This window comes from Scyliorhinus torazame, chromosome 5 (assembly GCF_047496885.1).
Source record: "Scyliorhinus torazame isolate Kashiwa2021f chromosome 5, sScyTor2.1, whole genome shotgun sequence".
In the NCBI taxonomy this organism is placed as follows: Eukaryota; Metazoa; Chordata; class Chondrichthyes; order Carcharhiniformes; family Scyliorhinidae; genus Scyliorhinus; species Scyliorhinus torazame.
In genome coordinates, this window is record NC_092711.1 from 168,353,233 (window position 1) to 168,375,675 (window position 22,443).

Below are 22,443 nucleotides of genomic sequence, written 5' to 3' on the forward strand. Positions count from 1 at the left end.
ATAGGCTATGGTGGTTAAATGGTTCCGTCTCAGAAGGAAACTGTCAAGCTAGGATGGGCAAGTTGATTGGGAACTTACAATAAAATGTGTAATGATACACAGGCAGTCGCATTTAAGGAATTATCACATATTTACATAAAATATAGATTCCTTTAAAGAAACAAAATCCAACAGGAAAAGTGACGCAACCGTGGTTAACAAGAAAAATTAAAGATTCCATTAGGTCAAAGGAAGAGGCTCATTAATCGATGACAGATTTATTGCTTCACTGATTTATTGGTACCTTGAAGAATCAATGCAGTATAATTCTTAAATTCAGTATACATACAGACAGAAAATGGAATATCCACAAGGCAAAGTCATTGTTTCAGATAAAAATATGAGAATTGCTGTACAGCAACTTAATACATGTCAGAATCTAACACGGTTTCAAGAAAAGTTGCATAAAAGCCCTCGTAATGAATAAACCATTGTTCTACAAATACATCAAGTAATGAAAAAGTATCGCAGCCTTAGCAACAGAAACATTTACAAAATGTAGCAAAGCCTCAGCAACAAGCAAGGTTAATGCAGCACACCTTATCTTCAGAGGATTGGTACACATGGCGGGAGCATGTAGACATTTAATTAAATTGATAGACATTAATGAATCTTAAGTAATGACCAATGCCTGGATAACAAATCATGCTCCAAGTGACAGAGAGTTTTTTGAATAAATCAGGAAGCCTCAGCTGAGAATTTGAAACCAATAAGGGGTTAGACCATTGATAAGAATTTCTTTAAGAATAAAGTTTCATGACTAAAGTTTGTTCTGTATTGATGCTTTAAGAAATTCTGAACCATTGATTCATTTTCTAATATTTTCTGATGTTTTTGTTTAACTCTCTTTATTATGTTTTGATGTATTATTTCATCTGAATTTTGATTTCTTTTTATGTAAGAGAATCAAGATGGATAATAAAGTTGTATTTTTGGACACCTCCAATCAACGAGATCTTGGGCTTATTTTTGAAGATAAAATAAAAAATCTTATCACTCATATAGTTGCCAAAATAAGTGTAAGCCCGAGGATTGGAAACTTGTTTAAGAATTCAGCAAAGGAGGATCAAGAAACTCATAAAAAGAAAATAGAATAGGAGAGCAAACTGGCTAGAAACATAAAAAAACAACTGGAAAAGTTCCTGTAAAATGTGAAAAGGAAAAGATTCGCAAAGACCAATGTGGGTCCATTCCAGACAGAGACAGGAGAGTTTATAATGGGGAATACGGAAATGACAGTGAAAATAAACAATGTGTATCTGTCTTCACAGAGGAAGATACGGAAATTGTCCCAAAAACACGCGAGAACCGAGGGACCAGTGAGCACGAGGAACTGAAAGAGATTAGCATTAGTGAAAAAGCAGTACTGGAGAAATTAATGTGGTTGAAAGTTAATAAATCCCCAAAAGCTGCTGCTCTACATCCCAGAGTGTTGAAAGAGGTGGCTGTAGAGATAGTGAATACATTGGTGATCACCTTTCAAAATTCTATAGATTCTGGAATGGTTCCTGCAGATTGGAAGGTGGTAAATGTAACCCCAATATTTAAGTAGGGAGAGAGAAAACGGGGAACCACAGACCTATTAGCCAGACATCAGAAGGAGGGAAAATGCTACAATCTATTATAAAGGATGTGATAACATACAAATTAGGAGCAAGAGTAGGCCACTCGGCCCATCGAGCCTGCTCCACCATTTAATAAGTTGATCTGATTGTAACCTCAACTCCAGATTCCCCCCAATAACCTTTCACCCCACTTGCTTATCAAGAATCTATTCAACTCAGTCTTCAAAATATTCAAAGACTCTGCTTCCACTGCCCTTTGAGGAAGAAGTTCCAAAGACTCCCAACTCGGAGAGAAAAAAGTTCTCCTCTGCCTTAAATGGGCAAGTATTACTTTTAAAGTGACTCCAATTTCTAGATTCTCCCACAAGAGGAAACATCCTTTCCACATCCACCCTGTCAAGGCCCCTCAGGATCTGATATGGTTCAATCAAGTCACCTAAACTCCATTGGACACAAGCCCAGCCTGTCCAATCATTCCTCATAAGACCAGCCTCCAATTCCAGGTATGAGCCCAGTAAACCTTCTCTGAACTGCTTCCAACACATTTACATCCTTCCTTAAATGAGAGCAATACTGTACACAGTGCTCCAGATGTGGACTCATCAATGTCCTGTATAACTGAAGCATAACCTCCCTACTTTTGTATTCAATTCCCTTTTTGTGAGTCATGCTCTTGGACACCCAGATCCCTCGGAGTCTCAGAGCTCTACAATCTCTCACTATTCAAATCAGAAACTGTTTTATTCTTCTGGCAACATGGACAATTTCTCATTTTCTCACATTATTCTCCATTTGACAGATCTTTTCCCACTCACGTAACCTACCTCTATCCTTTCTAGTCTCCTTATGTCCTCTTCACAAATTACTTTCCTACCAATCTTTATACCATCGGAGCGTCAGAGCAGGAGTTGGCCATTCAGCCCATCGATCCTGCGCCACCATTCAATATGATCTTGGCTGATCATCCACTTCACGGTAGCACAGTAGCTAGCACAGTTGCTTCACAGCTCCAGGGTCCCAGGTTCGAATCCGGCTTGGGTCACGGTCTGTGCGGAGTTTGCACTTTCTCCCTGTGCCTGAGTGGGTTTCCTCTGGGTGCTCCGGTTTCCTCCCACAGTCCAAAGATGTGCAGGTTAGATGGATTGGCCATGCTAAATTGCCCGGTGTCCAAAAAGTTTGGGTGGGGTCACTGGGTTACGGGGATGGGGGGGGGGGGGGGGGGGGGGGGTGGACTTTGGTCGGGTGCTCTTTCCAAGGGCCGGTGCAGACTCAATGGGCCAAATGGCCTCCTTCTGCCCTGTAAATACTATGATTCTATGATTCAATGTCTTTTTCCCCACACTATCTCCATATCCATTTGTGTTATTGATATTTAGAAATCGGTCAGTTGGGTGGCACGGTTGCCCAGTGGTTAGCACTGTTGCCTCACGGCACCAAGAACCCGAGTTCGATCCTGGCCCCGGGTCACTGTCCATGTGGAGTTTGCACATTCTCCTAGTGGCTTGTGAGTCTCAGATCCACACCCAAACTTGATGTGCAGCATTGGTGAATTGGCCTCGCCACACGGCCCCTTAATTAGAAAAACATAATTTATTAAACATTAAAAAAAAAAGAAATCTGCCAGTCTCTGCTTTAAACACACTCAGTGACTGAGCTCCCACAGCCCTCTGGGGTAGAGAATTCCAAAGATTCACAACCCGAGGAGTAAAGAAATGTCTCCTCAGAGACCCGTCCTAAGTGGCTTCCCCCTTATTTTGAAATTGTGTCCCCTGGTTCCAGACTCTCCAACCAGGGGAAACATCTCACCTGCACCCACCCTGTCTACTCCTTTATGGATTTTGTAAATTTCAATGAAATCCCCTCTCATTCCTTGAAACTCGAGAGAAAAGAGGCCTAGTTTCCCCAATCTCTCTTCACAGGACAGTCCTGCCAAACCCAGAACAAGTCTGGTGAAACTTTGTTGCTGTTCCTCTGTGGCAATACCTTTCCTAAGGTAAGGGGAGTAAAACTGCACACATTACTCCAGCTGTGGTCTAAGCATTTCATAATGATCAATGTCATCGAGGCACGTTGCCTGGTTCTTCTTTGGCACCGGTATGATGGTGATCTTCTTGAAGCAGGTGGGAACCTCAGAACGGAGTAGGGAGAGGTTGAGGATGTCCGCGAACACACCTGCCAGTTGGTCCGCGCAGGATCTGGGTGCATGGCAGGGATCCCGTCAGGACCTGTCGCTTTCTGAGGGTTCACTTTCAAGAAGGCCAATCTGGCTTTGGAGGCTGGGACGGTGGGCATGGGTGTGACCAAGGCTGCTGGGGCAGATGACAGAGGTTTGTTGGTTTCCTGCTCGAAATAAGCATAGAATGCATTGAGTTTGTCGGGAAGGGGTGCGCTGTTGCTAAAGATCCTACTCAGCTTTGCTTTTTAGCGCATTATGTTGTTTAAGCCTCGCCACAATCGATGAGAGTCCATGATTCTCGCTTAGTCTGGGCAACTCTTCTGTTGTCTCTTGGCTACCCTGTTGGCTTTGCAGAGGTCATACCTAGATTTTTTTGTACTGACTTGAACGCCTCAGACGTGGCCTTCAGTCGGGAGTGAATCTCCCGATTAAACCATGGTTTCTGGTTGGGTAATGTACGTACTACCTTCTTTGACACACAATCTTCTACACACTTACTGATGAAGTCTGTGATGGTGCTGGCATACTCATTTAGGTTAACTGCCGAGTTCTTGAATATGGACCAGTCACGTAAGAGCTCTTCTGTTGCCTCAGACCAGCATTGCACAACCTTCATAACCAGATTCTCCAGCTTAAGTTTCTGCTTAAGGAGCGCCATCTTGTGGTCCGATTTTACGAAGTGCGGTCAGGGGATGGATCATCAGGCGCCCTTGATGTTTGTGTAGCAGTGGTCAAGGATGTTGGGGCCCCTGTCGGGACAGGAGATGTGTTGGGGGAATTTGGGCAGTGCACTCGAGGTTGGCCTGGTTAAAATCCTCGGCCACGATGAACAAGGCCTCCGGGTATTCGGCTTCATTGTTATTTATAGCGGTTACAATTCATCAAGCGCCTTCTTCACTTCCGCCTGGCGTGGGATGTAGATCGCTGTGATGATGGCAGAAGTGAATTCCGTGGACGGCAGTGTGGACAGCACTTCACAGTCGGGTATTCCAGGTCCGGGGAGCAGTAGTTCGCCAGAGTCCGCAATTACAGCACCAGGAGTTGGCGAGGAGACAAACACTTTCACCCACTCCAGGTTCAGTCATAGGTCATAGAATTTACAGCGCAGAAGGAGGCCATTCGGCCCATCGAGTCTGCACCGGCTCTTGGAAAGAGCACCCTACCCAAGGTCAACACCTCCACCCTATCCCCATAACCCAGTAACCCCACCCAACACTAAGGGCAATTTGAACACTAAGGGCGATTTATCATGGCCAATCCACCTAACCTGCACATCTTTGGACTGTGGGAGGAAACCGGAGCACCCGGAGGAAACCCACGCACACACGGGGAGGATGTGCAGACTCCGCACAGACAGTGACCCAGGCCGGAATCGAACCTGGGACCCTGGAGCTGTGAAGCAATTGTGCTACCCACTATGCTACCGAGCTGCCCAGTCCTGGATGTGATTAACAGCAGAATCCAATCCAACATCACTTGTGAACCATTTGGTGTCTCAGTATGTTGGACGACTGAGTGAATCCCTCCCCACAGTGAGAGCAGGTGAATGGCCTCTTTCAAGTGTGAACTCGCTGGTGTATCCGCAATCTGGATGATGTTTGAAACCTCTTTGTGCAGTGAGAGCAAATGAACGGTCTCTCCTCAGTGTGAATGCGCTGGTGTTCCATCAGTACCTGAGATCTTTGAAACCCGCTCCCACAGTCGGAGCATTTAAACGGTCTCTCATTGCTGTGAGTGACATTGTGGCTCAGCAGGTGATGATCGAGTGAATCTTTTCCCAGTCGGAGAGGTGAACGGGCTCTCAACGGTGTGACCTCGCTCGTGTTTCATCAGGTTGGATGAGGTTCTAAAGCACTTTGTGCAGTGAGAGCAGCTGAACGGTTTCGCCTCAGAGTGAACACGCTGGTGGGACATCAGTCGCTGTGAGCTTTTGAAACCCCTCCAGCAGTCAGAGCATTTAAAGGGCCTGCTCTTGGTGTGAGTGACATTGTGGCTACGCAGGCCGGATAATTGAGTGAATCCCATATCACACACAGTGCAGATGTATGGCTTCTCCCCGGTGTGAACTCTCTGGTGTCTCTGCAGGTTGGATAACTGAACGAATCCCTTCCCACAGTCAGAGCAGGTGAATGGCATCTCCCCGGTGTGAACTCGTTCGTGTCTCCGCAGGTTGCCAATGTCAGTGAATCCCTTTTTACACTGAGAGCAGTTGAAAGGCCTCTCTCCAGTGTGAACTCGTTCGTGTTTCCGCAGGTTGCCAATGTCATTGAATCTCATTTCACACTGAAAGCAGGTGAAAGGCCTTTCTCCAGTGTGAACCCGTTCGTGTTTCCGCAAGTTGCCAATGTCAGTGAATCCCTTTTTACACTGAGAGCAGATGAAAGGCCTCTCTCCAGTGTGAACTCGTTCGTGCCTCCGCAGGCTGCTAATGTCAGTGAATCCCTTTCCACACTGAGAGCAGGTGAACGGCCTCTCTCCAGTGTGACTGCGTTGATGCCTTGCCAGCTCGTGTGGGGCTCTGAATCCCTTCCCACAATCCTCACATTTCCATGGTTTCTCCATGGTCCGGGTGATCTTGTGTCTCACCACGTTGGATGATCAGTTGAAGCCTCATCCACACACAGAACACCTATACAGTCTCTCCCTGCTGTGAATGTAGTATTGTTTCAGGCTGTGTCACTGGTTAAAGCTCTTTCCACAGTCAGTGCTCCGTAACAGTCTCACACGGGCTGTCTGTGTGTCTCTCAGTGCTTTTCCAGACACACTGATGTTTAAAATCTCTTGAAGCAGATAGAATAGACAAACATTTCTCCTTCTAGATTCAAAGGCCAATGATCCCAAGAATTGAGTGACTCAGTCAGTTCTTGACGTGATATTTAGTTTGAAATCTCGGCCTCAAACTCCTCTTGTTCGAACTTCCTGCAAACAGATTTTACAATAGTCATCATTGTTAGTACAGGATAGAAACTCAGAACAAACAATTCTAGTTTCTATCAAACATTCTTTCCTCTCTCTTTCCCCGAAATGCTCTAAATCTCAATCCCACACACTCTCCCTTCATTCTCACTCTGCTGTATCTAATATTCCCCCTCCCAATTCTCCTGAAGGTGCTGATTCAGGCTGATTGACAAATCCAAGCTCACTGCTTCCTGCCCTGGACAGAGAGACCTATATTCACTTATTTTCCCTCCCAATTTTCCTGAAGGTGTTGATCAACAAATCTAAACTCACTAAAACCTGTACAATAGTAGAGAATCTCCATACAAGTACATTTACTGATTAGAGATAGGGAAATTCTGAGGAAGAACTTTATTTGGTCACGGAGTGGTCATGACATGGAACTCACTGCCCACAAGCGTTGTGGAAGTCGAGATGATCAATAATTCAAAATAATATATGAAGAAAATAAGCTTTCAGGGGAACAGGGATATCGAAAGGGAATGGGACTGACTGGATTACTGTACAGAGAGTCAGCATTGACTTGAGTTCCCAAATGGATTCTGTAAATGCTGCAATGACTGTATGACTGGAAATATATCATGTAGGTAGAACTAATAATACATGTATTTCATTACAGAACCATCAATAATATATCTAATACATTCCATACAACACTATATATATCTCTGTGCAATATAACATTTTTTAAAAATCATTTACGGGATGTGGGAGTTGCTGGTTCAGCCAGCATTTATTGCCCATCCCTAGTTGCCCTTCAGAAGGTGGTGATGAGTTACATTCTTGAACCGTTGCAGTCCTTGAGTTGTTGGTACATCCCCTGTGCTGTCAGGGAAGGAGTTCCAGGATGTCGCCCCAGCAACAATGAAGGAAGGGCGATATATTTCCAAGTCTGTCTGGTGAGTGACTTGGAGGTGAACCTCCAGGTAGTGGGGTTCCCAACTATCTGCTGCTCTTGTCCTTCTAGATAGTAGTGCTTATGGGTTTGGAAGGTGCTGTCGGAGGAAGCTTGGTGAGTTACTGCAGTGTATCTTGTAGATGGTATACACGGCTGCCACTGTTCGTCGGTGGTGGAGTGTTTGAATATTCATGGAATGGGGGGCAGTCAAGCAGGCTGCTTTGTTTTGGATGGTGTAGAGCAGCATATTGAGTGTTGTTGGAGCTGCACTCAACCAGGCAAGTGGTAATTATTCTATTACATGCCTGACTTGTGCCTTGTATATGGTGAACAGGCTTTGGGGGTCAGAAGGTGCATTATTCACTGTAGTCTTTGGCCTGCCCGGATGGCCACCGTATTAATATGGCTCGTCCAGTTCAGTTCCTGATCAATGGTAACCCTCAGGATGTTGGCTGTGGAGGATTCAGCAAAGCTAATCCCACTGAATGTCAAGGGGTGGTGGTTAGATCCTCCTTTATAGGAGATGGTCATTGCCTGCCACTTGTGTAGTACAAATGTAACTTGCCACTTATCAGCCAACATCACAGATACTGTGTAGGACATGCTGCATTTGGACATGGACTGCTTCATTATCTGAGGAGTCAGGAATGGTGTTGAACATTTGGACATGGACTGCTCTATTATCTGAGGAATCACGAATGGTGTTGAACATTGTGCAGTCATCCACAAACAATTCCCACTTCTAGCCTTGTGATGAAAGGGAGGTCATTGATGAAGCAGCTAGAGATGATTCGGCCCAGGACTGTGCCCTGAGGAACTCCTGGAGCTGAGATGATTGACCTCCAACCACCACAGTCATCTTCCTTTGTGCCAGGTATGTCTCCAACCAGCGGAGAGTTTTCCCCCGATTCCCATTGACTGCAGTTTAGCTGGGGCTCCTTGATGCCATAGTCAGTCAAATGCTGCCTTGATACCAAGGGCAGTCACTCTCACCTCACCTCTGGCATTCAGCTCTTTTGTCCATGTTTGAACCAAGGCTGTAATGAGGTCAGGAGCTGAGTGACCTTGGTTGGACCCAAACTGAGCATCCGTGAGCAGGTTTTGCTGAGTAAGTACCACTTGCTAGCGCTGTTAATGACTCCTCCCATCACTTTGCTGATGGTGGAGAGTATTCCGACAGGGAAGTAATTGGTTGGGTTTGGTTTGTCCTGTTTACTGTTCCCTTTAATGTCAGCCATCTCCTGGGGAAAGCTGCCCTTTAAATGTGAACATTAGGAAAGAGACCATCATTTTAGCCAGACAAATAAATGTGTCAAGTTGAGGGAGCAAAGTATGTCAATGTCTTTCAGTCAGCCAGAGAGAGAGACCTGGGCCAAGCTTTCCAGAGTCTGCACACTCACTGGATTCACTTTCTTTCACTTCAGTTGCTGCAAGTGACCAATTGAAGGTCAGAATGAGACAAGAAATGGAAAGAGGGAGAAAAGAAAGTGTTTTACTCACAGATGTTGCAGACAGGAGTCTGTGTGCAGCTCAAGCTCATTCAGGGTCGGAGGAACAACAGCTTTGCTCGGCAGAAACCTCCACGTCCAGCTTCCGCATTGAGACAATGAAGGAGCTCTGATTGGTGGAGGAGCAGAGTCCTTCCGGTCCTCCATTCGTCCTATTGGTCAACACCCCAGCAGTAAGGTCAGCGGAAGTGAGCTCCCCTGCACATGCGCAGCTTCCCCTTCCCTGAGACATGTACTCCCCGGGTCAGGGGAGGGGTGATCACCGACGGCCGGAACTGTCAGCCGGTTGCCTGGAAACCTCATCTGGAGAATATGTGGGGGAAAGGGAACAATGGGTGGGGGCGGGGGATGCCGCGTCTGCGCGCTGGACAGTGACGTCTTATTCCTATTGGTTGAGTTTGAGGACGAGCTCCTTTGTGATGTGACAATGTGGAGGATGGACAATGAGTTTCAGACTAAAACTTTCTCCTCTGGGCAACATCTGGGAGCAAATCAGTGTCTCCCCCTTTCAATAGTTCAAAAGATATAGGAGCAAGTTAGGCTATTGGCCCATCGAGTATAACCCTTCAACCCGATTTAATACCGGCAGCACGGTAGCATTGTGGATTGCACAATTGCTTCACAGCTCCAGGGTCCCAGGTTCGATTCCGGCTTGGGTCACTGTGTGTGGAGTCTGCACATCCTCCCCGTGTGTGCGTGGGTTTCCTCCCGCAGTCCAAAGATGTGCAGGTTAGGTGGATTGGCCAAAATTGCCCTTAGTGCTGGGTGGGGTTACTGGGCTATGGGCATCGGGTGGAGGTGTTGACCTTGGGCAGGTTGCTCTTTCCAAGAGCCGGTGCAGACTCGATGGGCTGAATGGCCTCCTTCTGCACTGTAAATTCTATGATAATCTATTCTACGATTAAAAATCTGTCTAACTCCTCCCTAAATTTATTCACTGTCCCAGCTCCACCGCACTCTGGGGTAATGAATTCCACAGATTCACAGCCCTTGGGAGAAGCAGCTTCTCTTCAACTCTTTAGAATTTGCATCCTCTTTTTAAAAATAATCTTTATTGTCACAAGTAGGCTTACATTAACACTACAATGAAGTTACTCTGAAAAGCCCCTACACTCCACATTTTGGCGCCTGTTCGGGCACACAGAGGGAGAATTCAGAATGTCCAAATGATCTAACAGCATGTCATTCGGGGCTTGTGGGAGGAAACTGAAGCACCCGGTGGAATCTTAGAATTTACAGTGCAGAAGGAGGGCATTCAGCCCGTCGAGTTTGCACTAGCCCCTGGAAAGACCACCCCACCCCAGCCCACGCCTCCACCCCAACCCCATAACCCAGGAAACCCACCTAACCTTTTTGGACACAAAGGGCAATTTATCATGGCCAATTCACCTAACCTGCACATCTTTGAATGTGGGAGGAAACCGGAACACGGGTACAAAATCTACGGAGACATGGGGAGAACATGCAGACTCCACACAGCCAGTGACCCAAACCGGAATTGAACCTGGGACCCTGGAGATATGGAGCAACTGTGCTAACCACTGTGCTACCATGCTGTCCATCTTATCCTAAGACTATTACCTCTCGTTCTAGAATGCCTGAAAGACGTGCTGTTAGGTGGATTGAACATTCTGAATTCTCCTTCTGTGTACCCTAACAGGTGTCAGAATGTGGTGACTTGGGGAGTTTCACAGTAACTTCATTGCCGTGTTTTAAAAAAATTTAAAGTACCCAATTCATTTTTTCCAATTCAGGGGCAATTTAGCGTGGCCAATCCACCTGGGCTGCACATCTTTGGGTTGAGGGGGCGAACCCACTCATACCGGGGAGAATGTGCAAACTCCACACGGAGAGTGACCCAGATCCAGGATCGAACCTGGTACCTCGGCGCTATGAGGCAGCAGTGCTAACCACCGCGCCACCAAGCTGCCCCATTGCGGTGTTAATGTAAGCCTACTTGTGACAAAAATAAAGATTATTATTATTATTATTAAGTGGGAGTAGCCTCTCCAAGGCGGCCTTCAGGACAACAACGCAAAATCGCCGAGCACAGATTTATAGCCAAGTTCCGCACACATGAGTAAGGCCTCAACCGGGACCTTGGATTCATGTCGCATTACATTCACCCCCCCCCACCCCCCAACCATCTGGCCTGGGCTTGCGAAATCCTACCAACTGTCCTGGCTTGAGACAATTCACACCTCTCTAACCTGTAATTATCCCTCTCTCTACTCACTCCGTCTGGACCTGTAAAGACTTAATTACCTGCAAAGACTCACATTCAAAAGTATCATCGTGCATCATTGACTTTGTCTATGTATATGTTTCTGGAACCCACCTCTTCATTTGCCTGAGGAAGGAGCTGTGCTCCGCAAGCTAGTGATTCGAAACCAACCTGTTGGACTTTAACCTGGTGTTGTAAGACTTCTTACTGTGCTCACCCCAGTCCAACGCAAGCATTACCATATTAAAGTAAAGGGGCAAAGTGGCAGCACGGTGGCGCAGTGGTTAGTGCTGCTGCCTCACAGCGCCGAGCTCCCAGGTTCGATCCCGACTCTGGGTCACTGTCCGTATGGAGTTTGCACATTCTCCCCGTGTTTGCGTGGGTTTCACTCCCACAACCCAAAGATGTGCAGGGTAGGTGAACTGGTAATGCTAAATTGCCCCTTAATTGGAAAAGATAAGTTGGGTACTCTAAAATTAAAAAAAAGTAAAAGGGCAAAGACTATTTATAGGTTAAGAGATACATTCCTAATAAAAATAGTGTTCAGGCATTGTTACTTCTAGTTTTTTGCAGAAAAAGTCATCAAACGTGAAGATTTTGCCTTCTAACTCTTTAATTTGTTCACTGGGTTTAGAATTTATCTTTTAAAGTTAATGATCTTTTCAGAAATCTTACACAGTTGATTTAGAGCTACAAGTTTCAACTTCCTATTCAGCATCAGGCAACTTCTGTCTCTCTATTGCTCATGTCAATGACAGCCCAGCAACAGAGCTGAGTGCTGGAGATGCCGTCACTCCTTTTAGGAGCTGAAATCAGTAGAAAGATGAACCACAGTATCTGGTTGAGCTTTGTGTTATCTGTCTGACCATGATGACCATATATAAATAACTAACCAAGTAATATGTTGTGATGAGGGTTTAGAAACAGACCCTGGGTAGACGAGTTCACTGAAGCTGTGGGCTCGTCAGCTGTTCAATGAAACCAGGCATCCAACAGCCACAGAGACCTGTAATAATGGACACTGGGTTTAACCCTGTTCTGTATTAAACAGACCTACCTGATACTGGAGGTGATATAATTAATCTGACCCTTAATTCATTCAATTCCAAAAGTGAATAACATTTATTCAAGTGCAGTGATTACTCTGTTAATCTGTGAACAAAGTGGTGTCAGTTCATGCAGATCCGTGTCTTACTTTTGTTACTGACTAGGGTGCCTCTCTCTCTCTTCTCTGTATCTCTCCTGCCTCTCTCAGTCTCTGATGCTCCCCTCTCCCTCTGGTGCCTCTCTCTCCCTCTGCTGCCTCTCTCTTCCTCTGACACTCTCAGCTGCCTCTCACTCTCTGTTATCAGTGCTTAGGAAGGCAGGTGGGATAGTTTCCTTTGGTAGCCGAGGGCCAAGAATATAAGAACAGGGAGATTGTGCTGGAACTGTATAAAACACCAATTAGACCACAGCCGGAGCACTGTAGACAGTTCTGATCACCACATTACAGGAAGGATGTGATCACACGAGAGAGGCTGCAGAGGGGATTTATGATGATGGTACCCAGGAGGGAGAATTTTAACTATGAGGAAAGATTGGAGAGGCTGGGGTTGTTCTCATTGGAACAGAGGAGGCTGAGTGGAGATTGAATTGAGTTGTGTGTAATTCTGAGGGGCTCAGATACAGGAATATTCCCCTCAGCAGAGTCCAACCCCTGCAGTCAAATATGAAGTCACTGGTGTGTCAGGAAGTGGGATGAGTGAGTGACTCTCTATCCGCACAGAGAACATGGAAACATCAGCTCCCCAGTTTGAACTCGCTGGTGTGTCAACAGGCTGGAGGATTGGCTGAATTCCATCCCACTCCTGGAACATTTTTCAATGTCCTCTCCCCAGTGCCAGCAGGCTGCCTGACTGAGAGAAGCTCTGTCCACAGCAGAGCAGATGAATGGCCTGTCGTTAATATGGAGATGCTGGTGTCATATTGATATTGTTCATTCCGGGGACTTCCGGTGACAACATGTCGGTGGATGTCACACGTTAGGTGGCTCCTGTGAGAGTCTCGGATTTTTGGACATTTATGCCCAGTTTTGGGGCAGTTTTTAGATGAGTTGTTGAGGGAAGTCATAAGGAGGCCGACGAATGTCGAAGTCCCAGAGGAAAGGTGCTGGAAAGAAGGGGGCGAGCGAAGGTCCGCCGGCGAGTGCTGCTGTGAGTCCTGCAGGAAGGAAGATGGCGGGGGCTGGGTCATCGGGTGGGGCTGCTCCCCTCACCGGGGAAACTCTGACCGAGGTGATGTCAGAGCTTCAGACATAAGTAGATATTACCCCTTTGAACTGAATTGGCCACATTCTTCTCGGAGGTCTGTTCTATTCTCTGAGCCTCACCCATTTGATCCTCGGTCGTCGCTGAAACAGAATCTTCGAGGCTTGGCTCTTATTCTCCTTCTGACCCGTGTCCCAGACAGGTCAAATTTACTCTACTTCAAACTGTCGAATGACATCTTTCTTCCAACCACAGATCCATTCTTCAGAAATTGTGGTTAAAGGTGCCAACTCAAGTTCTGCTTGGCATTTCATCGGTGGTTTGGGAGGCTCTGAAAGCAGTCGTAAGGGGGGAGGTGATCCTGTTTAAGGCCAAGGTGGATAGGAAGGAGAGGGAGGAACGCCAACAACTGATGGAAGAGATTTTGAAGGTGGATGGGAGGTAGGTGGGGGACCTGGACCCGGGGCTCCTGGCAAAGAGGAAGGAGTTACAGGCGAGGTTTGACCGATTGTCCACAGGGAAAGTGGTGCATCTGCTGAGAAGGGCGAGTGGGGCTGTCTGAGTATTTGTGGTGGTGGGGTGGGGGGGGGGGGGGGGGGAGGCAGAGTTGAATGTTATTAAAGATTTAAGGATAGGTTGGTGCCTTTGATGGTTAATGTTCAAGGATGCAATGGACAGTGTTGCCTTGCCGCAAACAATGGGGCAGGCGTCCATTTTCTTCTTGCTTAAGAAGGGCAAAGATGACTTCCGGTGGCGGCCTTGGAGTGAGAGATCGCTTATTTGGTAGCTCCGGCTCGTGGTGGACCTTTGGGACCTTTTCCCCTGACTTATTGGGGATTTGATCGGTAAAATTGGAGACTGGTGAGGTAGAGAAGAATCCCCCACTGGGTTTATGGAGTCATGGACCAGAAGTGGTCTGGAAAGGGGAGACTGTTGGGCAAAGAAGGGAGTGAAGACTGCACAGGATAACATGGCGGAGGCTCAGGGACTGGGATTGCCGGCCCAGTGGTCAATGGAGCAGCTGGTGAAATTCCTTCAGCAGAGCTTTGCCAAGCAAAGACAAGAGTACCTGGACCCGATGAAGACAGGGATTGACCAGGTGGGGCAAAGATTGGTAGCCCAGGGACAGGCGATCCAGAAGGTGGAAGAGACGGTGGCTGAGCACGAGGACCAACTAACCGCGATGGCAGTGGAGCTGATGAGGGACCATCAGAATAGGCTGCAAGAGAAGGTGGAGGATCTGGAGACAGGTCACACAGGCAGAACCTGAGGATCGTAGGCCTCTCGGAGGGCATTGAGGGATTGGACGCAGGGGCATACGTGGCGTGTATGTTCGAGAATCTGCTGGGGGAAGGTTTGCTCGACCCTTGGAGGTGGACAGGGCGCACAGAGCACTTGCAAGGAAGCCACGGATGAATGAGGCGCCGAGCGTGATGGTGGTATGAATGGTGGTACGAATGCACCGGTTCCTGGATAAGGAACAGATCTTGAGGTGGGCCAGGCAGACGAGCTGCGGTAAATGGGAAAATAACGAGCTGCACATTTACCACGACTTGGGTGCGGAACTGGCCAAAAGAAGGTCGAGCTTCAACAAAGTTAAAACGGCCTCTTTCAGAAAGGGGTGAAGATCGGCACGTTGTAACCAGCTCATTTGTGGGTTACTTACCAAGGGCAAGAACTTTATTTTGGATCGCCAGATGAGGCGAAGAACTTTGTTAAGGACAGGGGACTGGCAGGTGATGGAGGACATTGAACTTGGGGCCGAGTAATCCTGTACCTATGCTGGTAACTTTCTTTTCTTCATGGGCTGTGTATACAGTGTTTTTGAACCAATTTTGGGGCCGTTGTTCAGTTTTGTTTGCGGGTTAACTTTGTTCTTGTGGGGGGGATGGTTGGTGGAATTTTCTTCTTTATGTTTGTTGGGAATTGTTATGTTTTGCATCTGTATGTTCGAGCGGGGGGAGGGAGATCAATGGGGGGGTGGGATGTTTGGTGCCATGGGCGGGGGTTACCAGGCTAGCTGGGTGGGCCAGCTCAGTGGGGGCCGAGCAGGTGACTAGTTTGGTATGGGGGGTTGGGATTGCTGTTTTGTTAGTGTGGGGGGGAGGGGGGGGAATTGTTCTGCTGACGGGAGGGACTGGCGCTGGGAGACCAATTGGAGGCCGATGATAGTGGGCGCTCGAGGGCAGGCCTGAGGAGGTGCGGGACGCGAGCTGGAGGCTTTTGATTTGTTTTATCATTGTCACATGTATTAGTATACAGTGAAAAGTATTGTTTCTTGCATGTAGTACAAACAATGCATACCATGCATAGGGAAGGAAGGAGAGACTGCAGAATATAATGTTACAGTTATAGCAAGGTGTAGAGAAAAGATCAACTTAATATGAGGTCGGTCCATTCAAAAGTCTGATGGTTGCGATCGGGAAGAAGCCGTTCTTGAGTTGGTTGGTCCGTGACCTCAAATGTTGGTATCTTTTTCCTGACGGAAGAAGGTGGAAGGGAGTATGTCCGGGGTGCGTGGGGTCCTTAATTATGCTGGCTGCCTTTCTGAGGCAGCGGAAATTGTAGACAGAGTCAATGGATGGGAAGCTGGTTCGCATGATGGACTGGGCTACATTCACGACCTTGTGTAGTTTCCTGCGGTCTTGGGCAGAGCAGGCTCCATACCAAGCTGTGATAGAACCAGAAAGAATGCATTCTATGGTGCATCTGTAGAGGTTGGTGAGAGTCGTAGCTGACGTGCCAAATTTCCTTAGTCTTCTGAGAAAGTAGAGTGTTGGTGGGCTGGCCTAAGAAGGGTGATGGTTGATCGGCGGTGGGGGGTGGGTGCTCCCCGACCAGGCTGATCACATGGAATGCGAGAGGGCTGAATGGGCCGGTCAAGAGGGCTCGTGTGTTCGCGCATTTGAAGAGGTTGAAGGCGGACGTGGCAATGTTACAAGAGACACATCTGAGGGTAATGGATCAGACTAGGCTGAGGAACAGGTGGGTCGGGCAGATATTTCATTCGGGGCTAGACTCGAAAACTAGGGGGGTTGCGATCTTTTTTTTAATATAAATTTAGAGTACCCAATTAATTGTTCTCCAATTAAGGGGCAGTTTCGCGTGGCCAATCCACCTAACCTGCACATCTTTGGGTTGTGGGGGTGAAACCCACACAGACATGGGGAGAAAGTGCAAACCCCACACGGACAGTGACCCAGGGCCGGGATTCGGACCCGGGTCCTCAGCGCCGCAGTCCCAGTGCGAACCACTGCGCCACATGCTGCCCCTCAGGGGGTTGTGATCTTGATTAATAAGCGGGTGTCATCTGAGGTCGGGAATATAGTGGCGGACTCAGGGAGTAGGTACATCATGGTGAGTGGGAAGCTGGAGGGGATGCCGGTGGTATGAGTGAATATTCACGCACCAAATTGGGACGACGTGGAATTTATGAGGCGCGGGTTGGGGAAGAATCCGGACCTAGATTCGCATAAGCTGATCATGGGGCGGGACTTCAGTACGGTTATAGATCAGAGGTTGGATTGGTCGAGTTCAAGGACAGGGAGGGTGTGAGCCGCGGCAAAGGAGTTCAAGGGGTTTATAGAACAGATTGGGGGGAGGGGGGGGTGACCCCTGGAGGTTTGGACGGCCAAGAACGGAGGAGTTTTCTTTTTTTCCCCCACGTGCACAAAGTGTACTCCCGGATGATTTTGTTCATTTTGAACAAGGCTTTGCTGGCGGGGACGGTGGATACCGAGTATTTGGCGATTGTTGTATCGGACCATGCCCCACACTGGGTGGATCTACGGGTGAGCAAGGAGTCGGGTCAGCGACCGCACTGGAGATTGGATGTAGGACTGTTGGTGGACGAGGGGGGGTGCGGGCGGGTAAGGGAGGCCATCCAGAGTTATTTGGAGATAAATGACATGGGAGGTTTCGGCAGCAACGGTGTGGGAAGCGCTGAAGGCGGTGGTTAGGGGGGAGCTCATTTTGATACGGGCTCATGGGAAGAAGGTGTAGCGGGTAGAGATGGAAAGGCTGGTTAGGGAAACACTCCAGGTGGACAGAAGGTATTCTGAAGCCCCGGAGGCAGGGTTCTTGAAGGAGCGGCAGAAGCTGCAGATGGAGTTTGGTCTGTTATCCACAGGGAAGGCGGTGGGGCAGCTGAGGAAGGCGAGGGTGCCGGTTTCGGAGTATGGGGAGAAGGCCAGTCGGATGCTAGCACACCAGCTAAAGAAGTGGGAGGTGGCCAGGGAGATAGGAAGAGTGAAGGACAGAGGGGGGAACACGATCTTGGACCCAGTGGGGGTGAATGGGGTGTTTAAGGAGTTTTGTAGTCGGCTGTATGAGTCGGAACCCCCAGCTGGGGTGGAGGGGATGAGGCAGTTTTTGGAAGGGTTGGAGTTTCCGAAGGTGGAGCAAGGGTTAGTTGAGGGGTTGGGAGCCCTGATCGGGATTGTAGAAGTAATGGAGGGAATGGAGGCCATGCAGTGGAACACAAGGTCATTATATGCAGGCGACCTGCTCCTATACATTTCTAACCCGTTAGGGGGGGATGGGGGAGATTATGTGGATCTTAGGGGAATTTGGCCAGTTCTCGGGGTACAAATTGAAGATGGGTAAGAGCGAGGTTTTTGTGATCCAGGCGAGCGGGCAGGAGAGGAGACTGGGGGAACTGCCGTTTAAAATGGTGGGAGTTTCCGTTACTTGGGAATTCAGGTGGCACAGGGATGGGAGCAGTGACATCAATTAAATTTGACCCGGATAGATGAACAAAGAAGGAGGACTTTCGGAGGTGGGACATGCTCCCGTTGTCACTGGCGGGGAGGGTACAGACCATAAAAATGATAATCCTCCCGGGATTTCTGTTTGTTTTCCAGTGCCTCCCTATTGTTATACCAAATGCCTTTTTTAAGCGGGTGAACAGGGTGATTTCTGGTTTTGTGTGGGCGGGTAAAACCCCGCGAGTAAAGAAGGTGCTGTTAGAGCGGAGCCGGAGGTGGGGGGTGGGGGGGGGGGGGGGGGGTGGGGGGGGGGGGGTGGGGGGGTGCTGCCGAACGTTACGAACTACTACTGGCCAGCAAATGGGTCAGTGTGGGAACGGGTAGAGGTGGAATCATGTAAGGGCACAAGTTTGGGGGCATTCCTAACAGCCATTCTCCACAGCCCGGTACTTCACAAACCCAGTGGTAGTGGCGGCTCTGAGAGTTTGGGGGCAGTGGCGGAAGCATACAGGAGTGGAGGGAGCGTCGGTGTGGGCTCCAATTTGTGGCAACCACTGGTTTGTCCCGAGGAGGCTGGACTGGGGGCTTCGGCGGTGGAAGAGAGCAGGGATTACATAGAACAGTACAGCACAGAACAGGCCCTTCGGCCCTCGATGTTGTGCCGAGCATTGTCCGAAACCAAGATCAAGCTACCCCACTCCTGTCATTCTGGTGTGCTCCATGTGCCTATCCAATAACCGCTTGAAAGTTCCTAAAGTGTCCGACTCCACTATCACAGCAGGCAGTCCATTCCACACCCTAACCACTCTCTGAGTAAAGGACCTACCTCGGACGTCCCTCCTATATCTCCCACCCTGAATCTTATAGTTATCCCCCTTGTAACAGCTACATCCACCCAAGGAAATAGTCTCTGACCGTCCACTCTATCTATCCCCCTCATTATCTTATAAACCTCTATTAAGTCGCCTCTCATCCTCCTCCGCTCCAAAGAGAAAAGCCCTAGCTCCCTCAACCTTTCCTCATAAGACCTATCCTGCAAACCAGGCAGCATCCTGGTAAATCTCCTTTGTACCCTTTCCAATGCTTCCACATCCTTCCTATAATGAGGTGACCAGAACTGCACACAATACTCCAAATGCGGTCTCACCAGGGTCATGTATAGTTGCAGCATAACCCCACGGCTCTTAAACTTAAGCCCCCTGTTAATAAACGATAACACACTATAAGCTTTCTTTACAGCTCTATCCACTTGAGTGGCAACCTTCAGAGATCTGTGAACATGAACCCCAAGATCGCTCTGTTCCTCCACATTCCTCAGAACCCTGCCGTTGACCCTGTAATCCGCATTCAAATTTTTTCTACCAAAATGAATCACCTCACACTTATCAGGGTTAAACTCCATCTGCCATTTTTTGTCCCAGCTCTGCATCCTATCAATGTCTTTTTGCAGCCTACAACAGCCCTCCACCTCATCCACTAGTCCACCAATCTTGGTGTCATCAGCAAATTTACTGACCCACCCTTCAGCCCCCTCCTCCAAGCCATTGCTAAAAATCACAAATAGCAGAGGACCCAGGACTGATCCCTGAGAAAACATGTTGCTTGACCGACAGATAACATCATCAACGGGCTCGTCCGGGATTTGAAACCGCTATCTTCGAGACCGAAACACTCAAAGCGGGAATCATACCCCTAGACCAACGAGCCCCTCATTTGAGAGGATTGAGAGGCTAGGGGATCTATTTATTGATGGGAGCTTGCCACGTTTCGAGGATTTGGAGGAGGAGTTTGAATTGCCGCGAGGGAATGGGTTTCGATACCTGCAGATAAGGGATTTTGCGCGAAGGCAGGTTTCGACCTTTCCGCTTCTACCGCCACAGGGGATACAGGACAAGGTGGTTTCTGGAACGGGGGTGGGGGAGGGGGCGGTTTCAGAAATTTACAAAGAACTTATGGAGTGGGAGGAAACCCAGTTAGGTGAGCTAAAGTGTAAATGGGAAGATGAGTTGGATGGGGAGGTAGAGGCGGGTCTGTGGGAGGATGCTCTGAACAGAGTCAACACGGCCTCATCATGTGCCAGGCTCAGCCTGATACAATTCAAGGTGGTTCATCGGACACACGTGACGGTGTCCCGGATGAGCAAGTTTTTTGGGATAGAGGACAGGTGTGTGAAGTGCGCGGGAGGGCCTGCAAACCATGTCCACATGTTTTGGGCATGCCCGAAGCTTAGGGGACACTGGCAGGGATTTGTGGATGTCATGTCCATTGTGCTAAAAACAAGGGTGGCGCCGAGTCCAGAGGTGGCGATCTTTGGAGTTTCGGAAGAGCCGGGAGTTCAGGGGGCGAGAGAGGCTGACGTCTTGGCCTTTGTCTCCTTGGTAGCCCGGAGACGGATATTGTTAGCATGGAGGGACTCGAAGCCCCCGAAATCAGGGGTTTGGGTCAGCGACATGGCTGGGTTTCTTAGACTTGAGAAAATTAAGTTCACCCTGAGAGGATCAACGTTAGGGTTCGTTCGGAGGTGGCAGCCATTTATCGACTCCTTCAGAGAAAACTAAACTGTCAGCCGAGGCAATGGGGGGGGGGGGGTGATGGGATAGGGGGGAGTTCGGCTATGTTGTGTCTAGAGTAGGCGGGAGCAGTGGGAGATGGAGGGATGTTTACCCATTGAACTATGTTTACTACATTTGTATCGCTTATTGTTATAAAAGCATAAATGCCTCAATAAACTGTTGAAAAAAAACTTTGCCCCTCGCACCTTAAACCTCTGTCACCTGGTAATTGACTTTTCCAACCTGGGAAAATGCTTCTGATTATCCACTCTGTCCGTGCCACTCAGAATTTTGTAAACTTTTATCAGGTCGTCCGTCAACCTCCGTCGCTCGAGTGAAAACAATCCGAATTTATCCAACCTCTCCTGACAGCTAATACCCTCCAGGCCAGGCAACATCCTGGTAAACCTCCTCTGTACTCTCTCCACAGCCTCCACATCCTTTTGGTATTATGGTGACCAGAATTGTCGGCAATATTCCACGTGTGGCCTAACTATGGTTCTGTACAGCTGCAGCATGACTTGCCACTTTTTAGACTCAATGCCCCGACCAATGAAGACAAGCATGCCGCCTGCCTTCTTAGCTCCTTATCCACCTGCATTGCCACTTTCCGTGGTATGTTTATTGTAATTTCCCAATCTACCACAGACATCTTGCCCCTCATACCCTGACAGTTTCCTTCTGCGGGAAACACCCAGATAAATTAGGCAAAAGAACCCTGTAACCACCATAGCCCATCTTCATGGCAACATGGCTGCTTTGGGAACTAAATATCTTCCAACGTGCAAACACCTTTTCATTCTGTGCTCCTCGTCAAACTTGGAACCAAGTGATCGCAACGAGGCTCAAAAATGGTCAGCCCACCGGAGGCAGAGGTGTTAGACTGACCAGTCCAGCAGAAAGAAACCCTCCAATCATCACCATTCACCAGATGTCAGAATGAACAAAATGCAGTCCTGGATGTCAGTGAGAGCAGAAACAATAACAACGGAGCCAACATCTGTAATTTATTGTGAACTTGTTGGAGTCACAACAGGTGTGATGAATCACAAAAACCCCTTCCCACATTGAGAGCAGATGAATGGTCTCTCCCCAGAATTAACTCGCTAGTGTCTCCGTAGTTGGGATGGATCATTGAATGTTGTAGCCACCTGGGTTGGCCACTTCCCGACTTAAAATGGAGAATCGCAAAGGCTGAAGGGAAATTCAGCCAACACAGGCAAAGACTAGCAAGTGCAGAAATCATGTATATTGAAACCTGCAAAACAACCAGACAGCACTGAAACCAGCAGCCATCTGCATAGTAATGCAGCAGCCATCTACATAGTAATGTGCGATTCCAAGGCACAATGGCAACAGTTAAGGTAAATAAAGCCAAGCCAGACTCCTCGGTGCCAGCAGGAGCCAAGACAAAGGAAGGCCAATGAACATTTAGGGACCGCCCAACGATCGGGGAACAACTCCAGTATTGGAGAAATCGATCACAGTGATCGGAAAGCAGTCCAATCACTTGGAACCAGGTACGGGGTCCGCCCCGAAAGGCGGGAAGCCCCTGGGGACTATGAAGT

General features: G+C 48.3%; 1 protein-coding gene across 1 annotated transcript; it reads right to left on the reverse strand.

The window, feature by feature from the left end:
• Positions 1 to 4,974: 4,974 nt before the first annotated feature.
• Positions 4,975 to 9,369, reverse strand: LOC140420532 (uncharacterized). The gene is made up of 2 exons (XM_072504528.1): positions 9,137 to 9,369; positions 4,975 to 6,699 (listed from the first exon to the last, which is right to left on the reverse strand). The coding sequence occupies exon 2, from the start codon at positions 6,340 to 6,342 to the stop codon at positions 5,503 to 5,505; it is 840 nt and encodes a 279-aa protein (XP_072360629.1). The 5' UTR covers positions 6,343 to 6,699; positions 9,137 to 9,369; the 3' UTR covers positions 4,975 to 5,502.
• Positions 9,370 to 22,443: the final 13,074 nt, after the last annotated feature.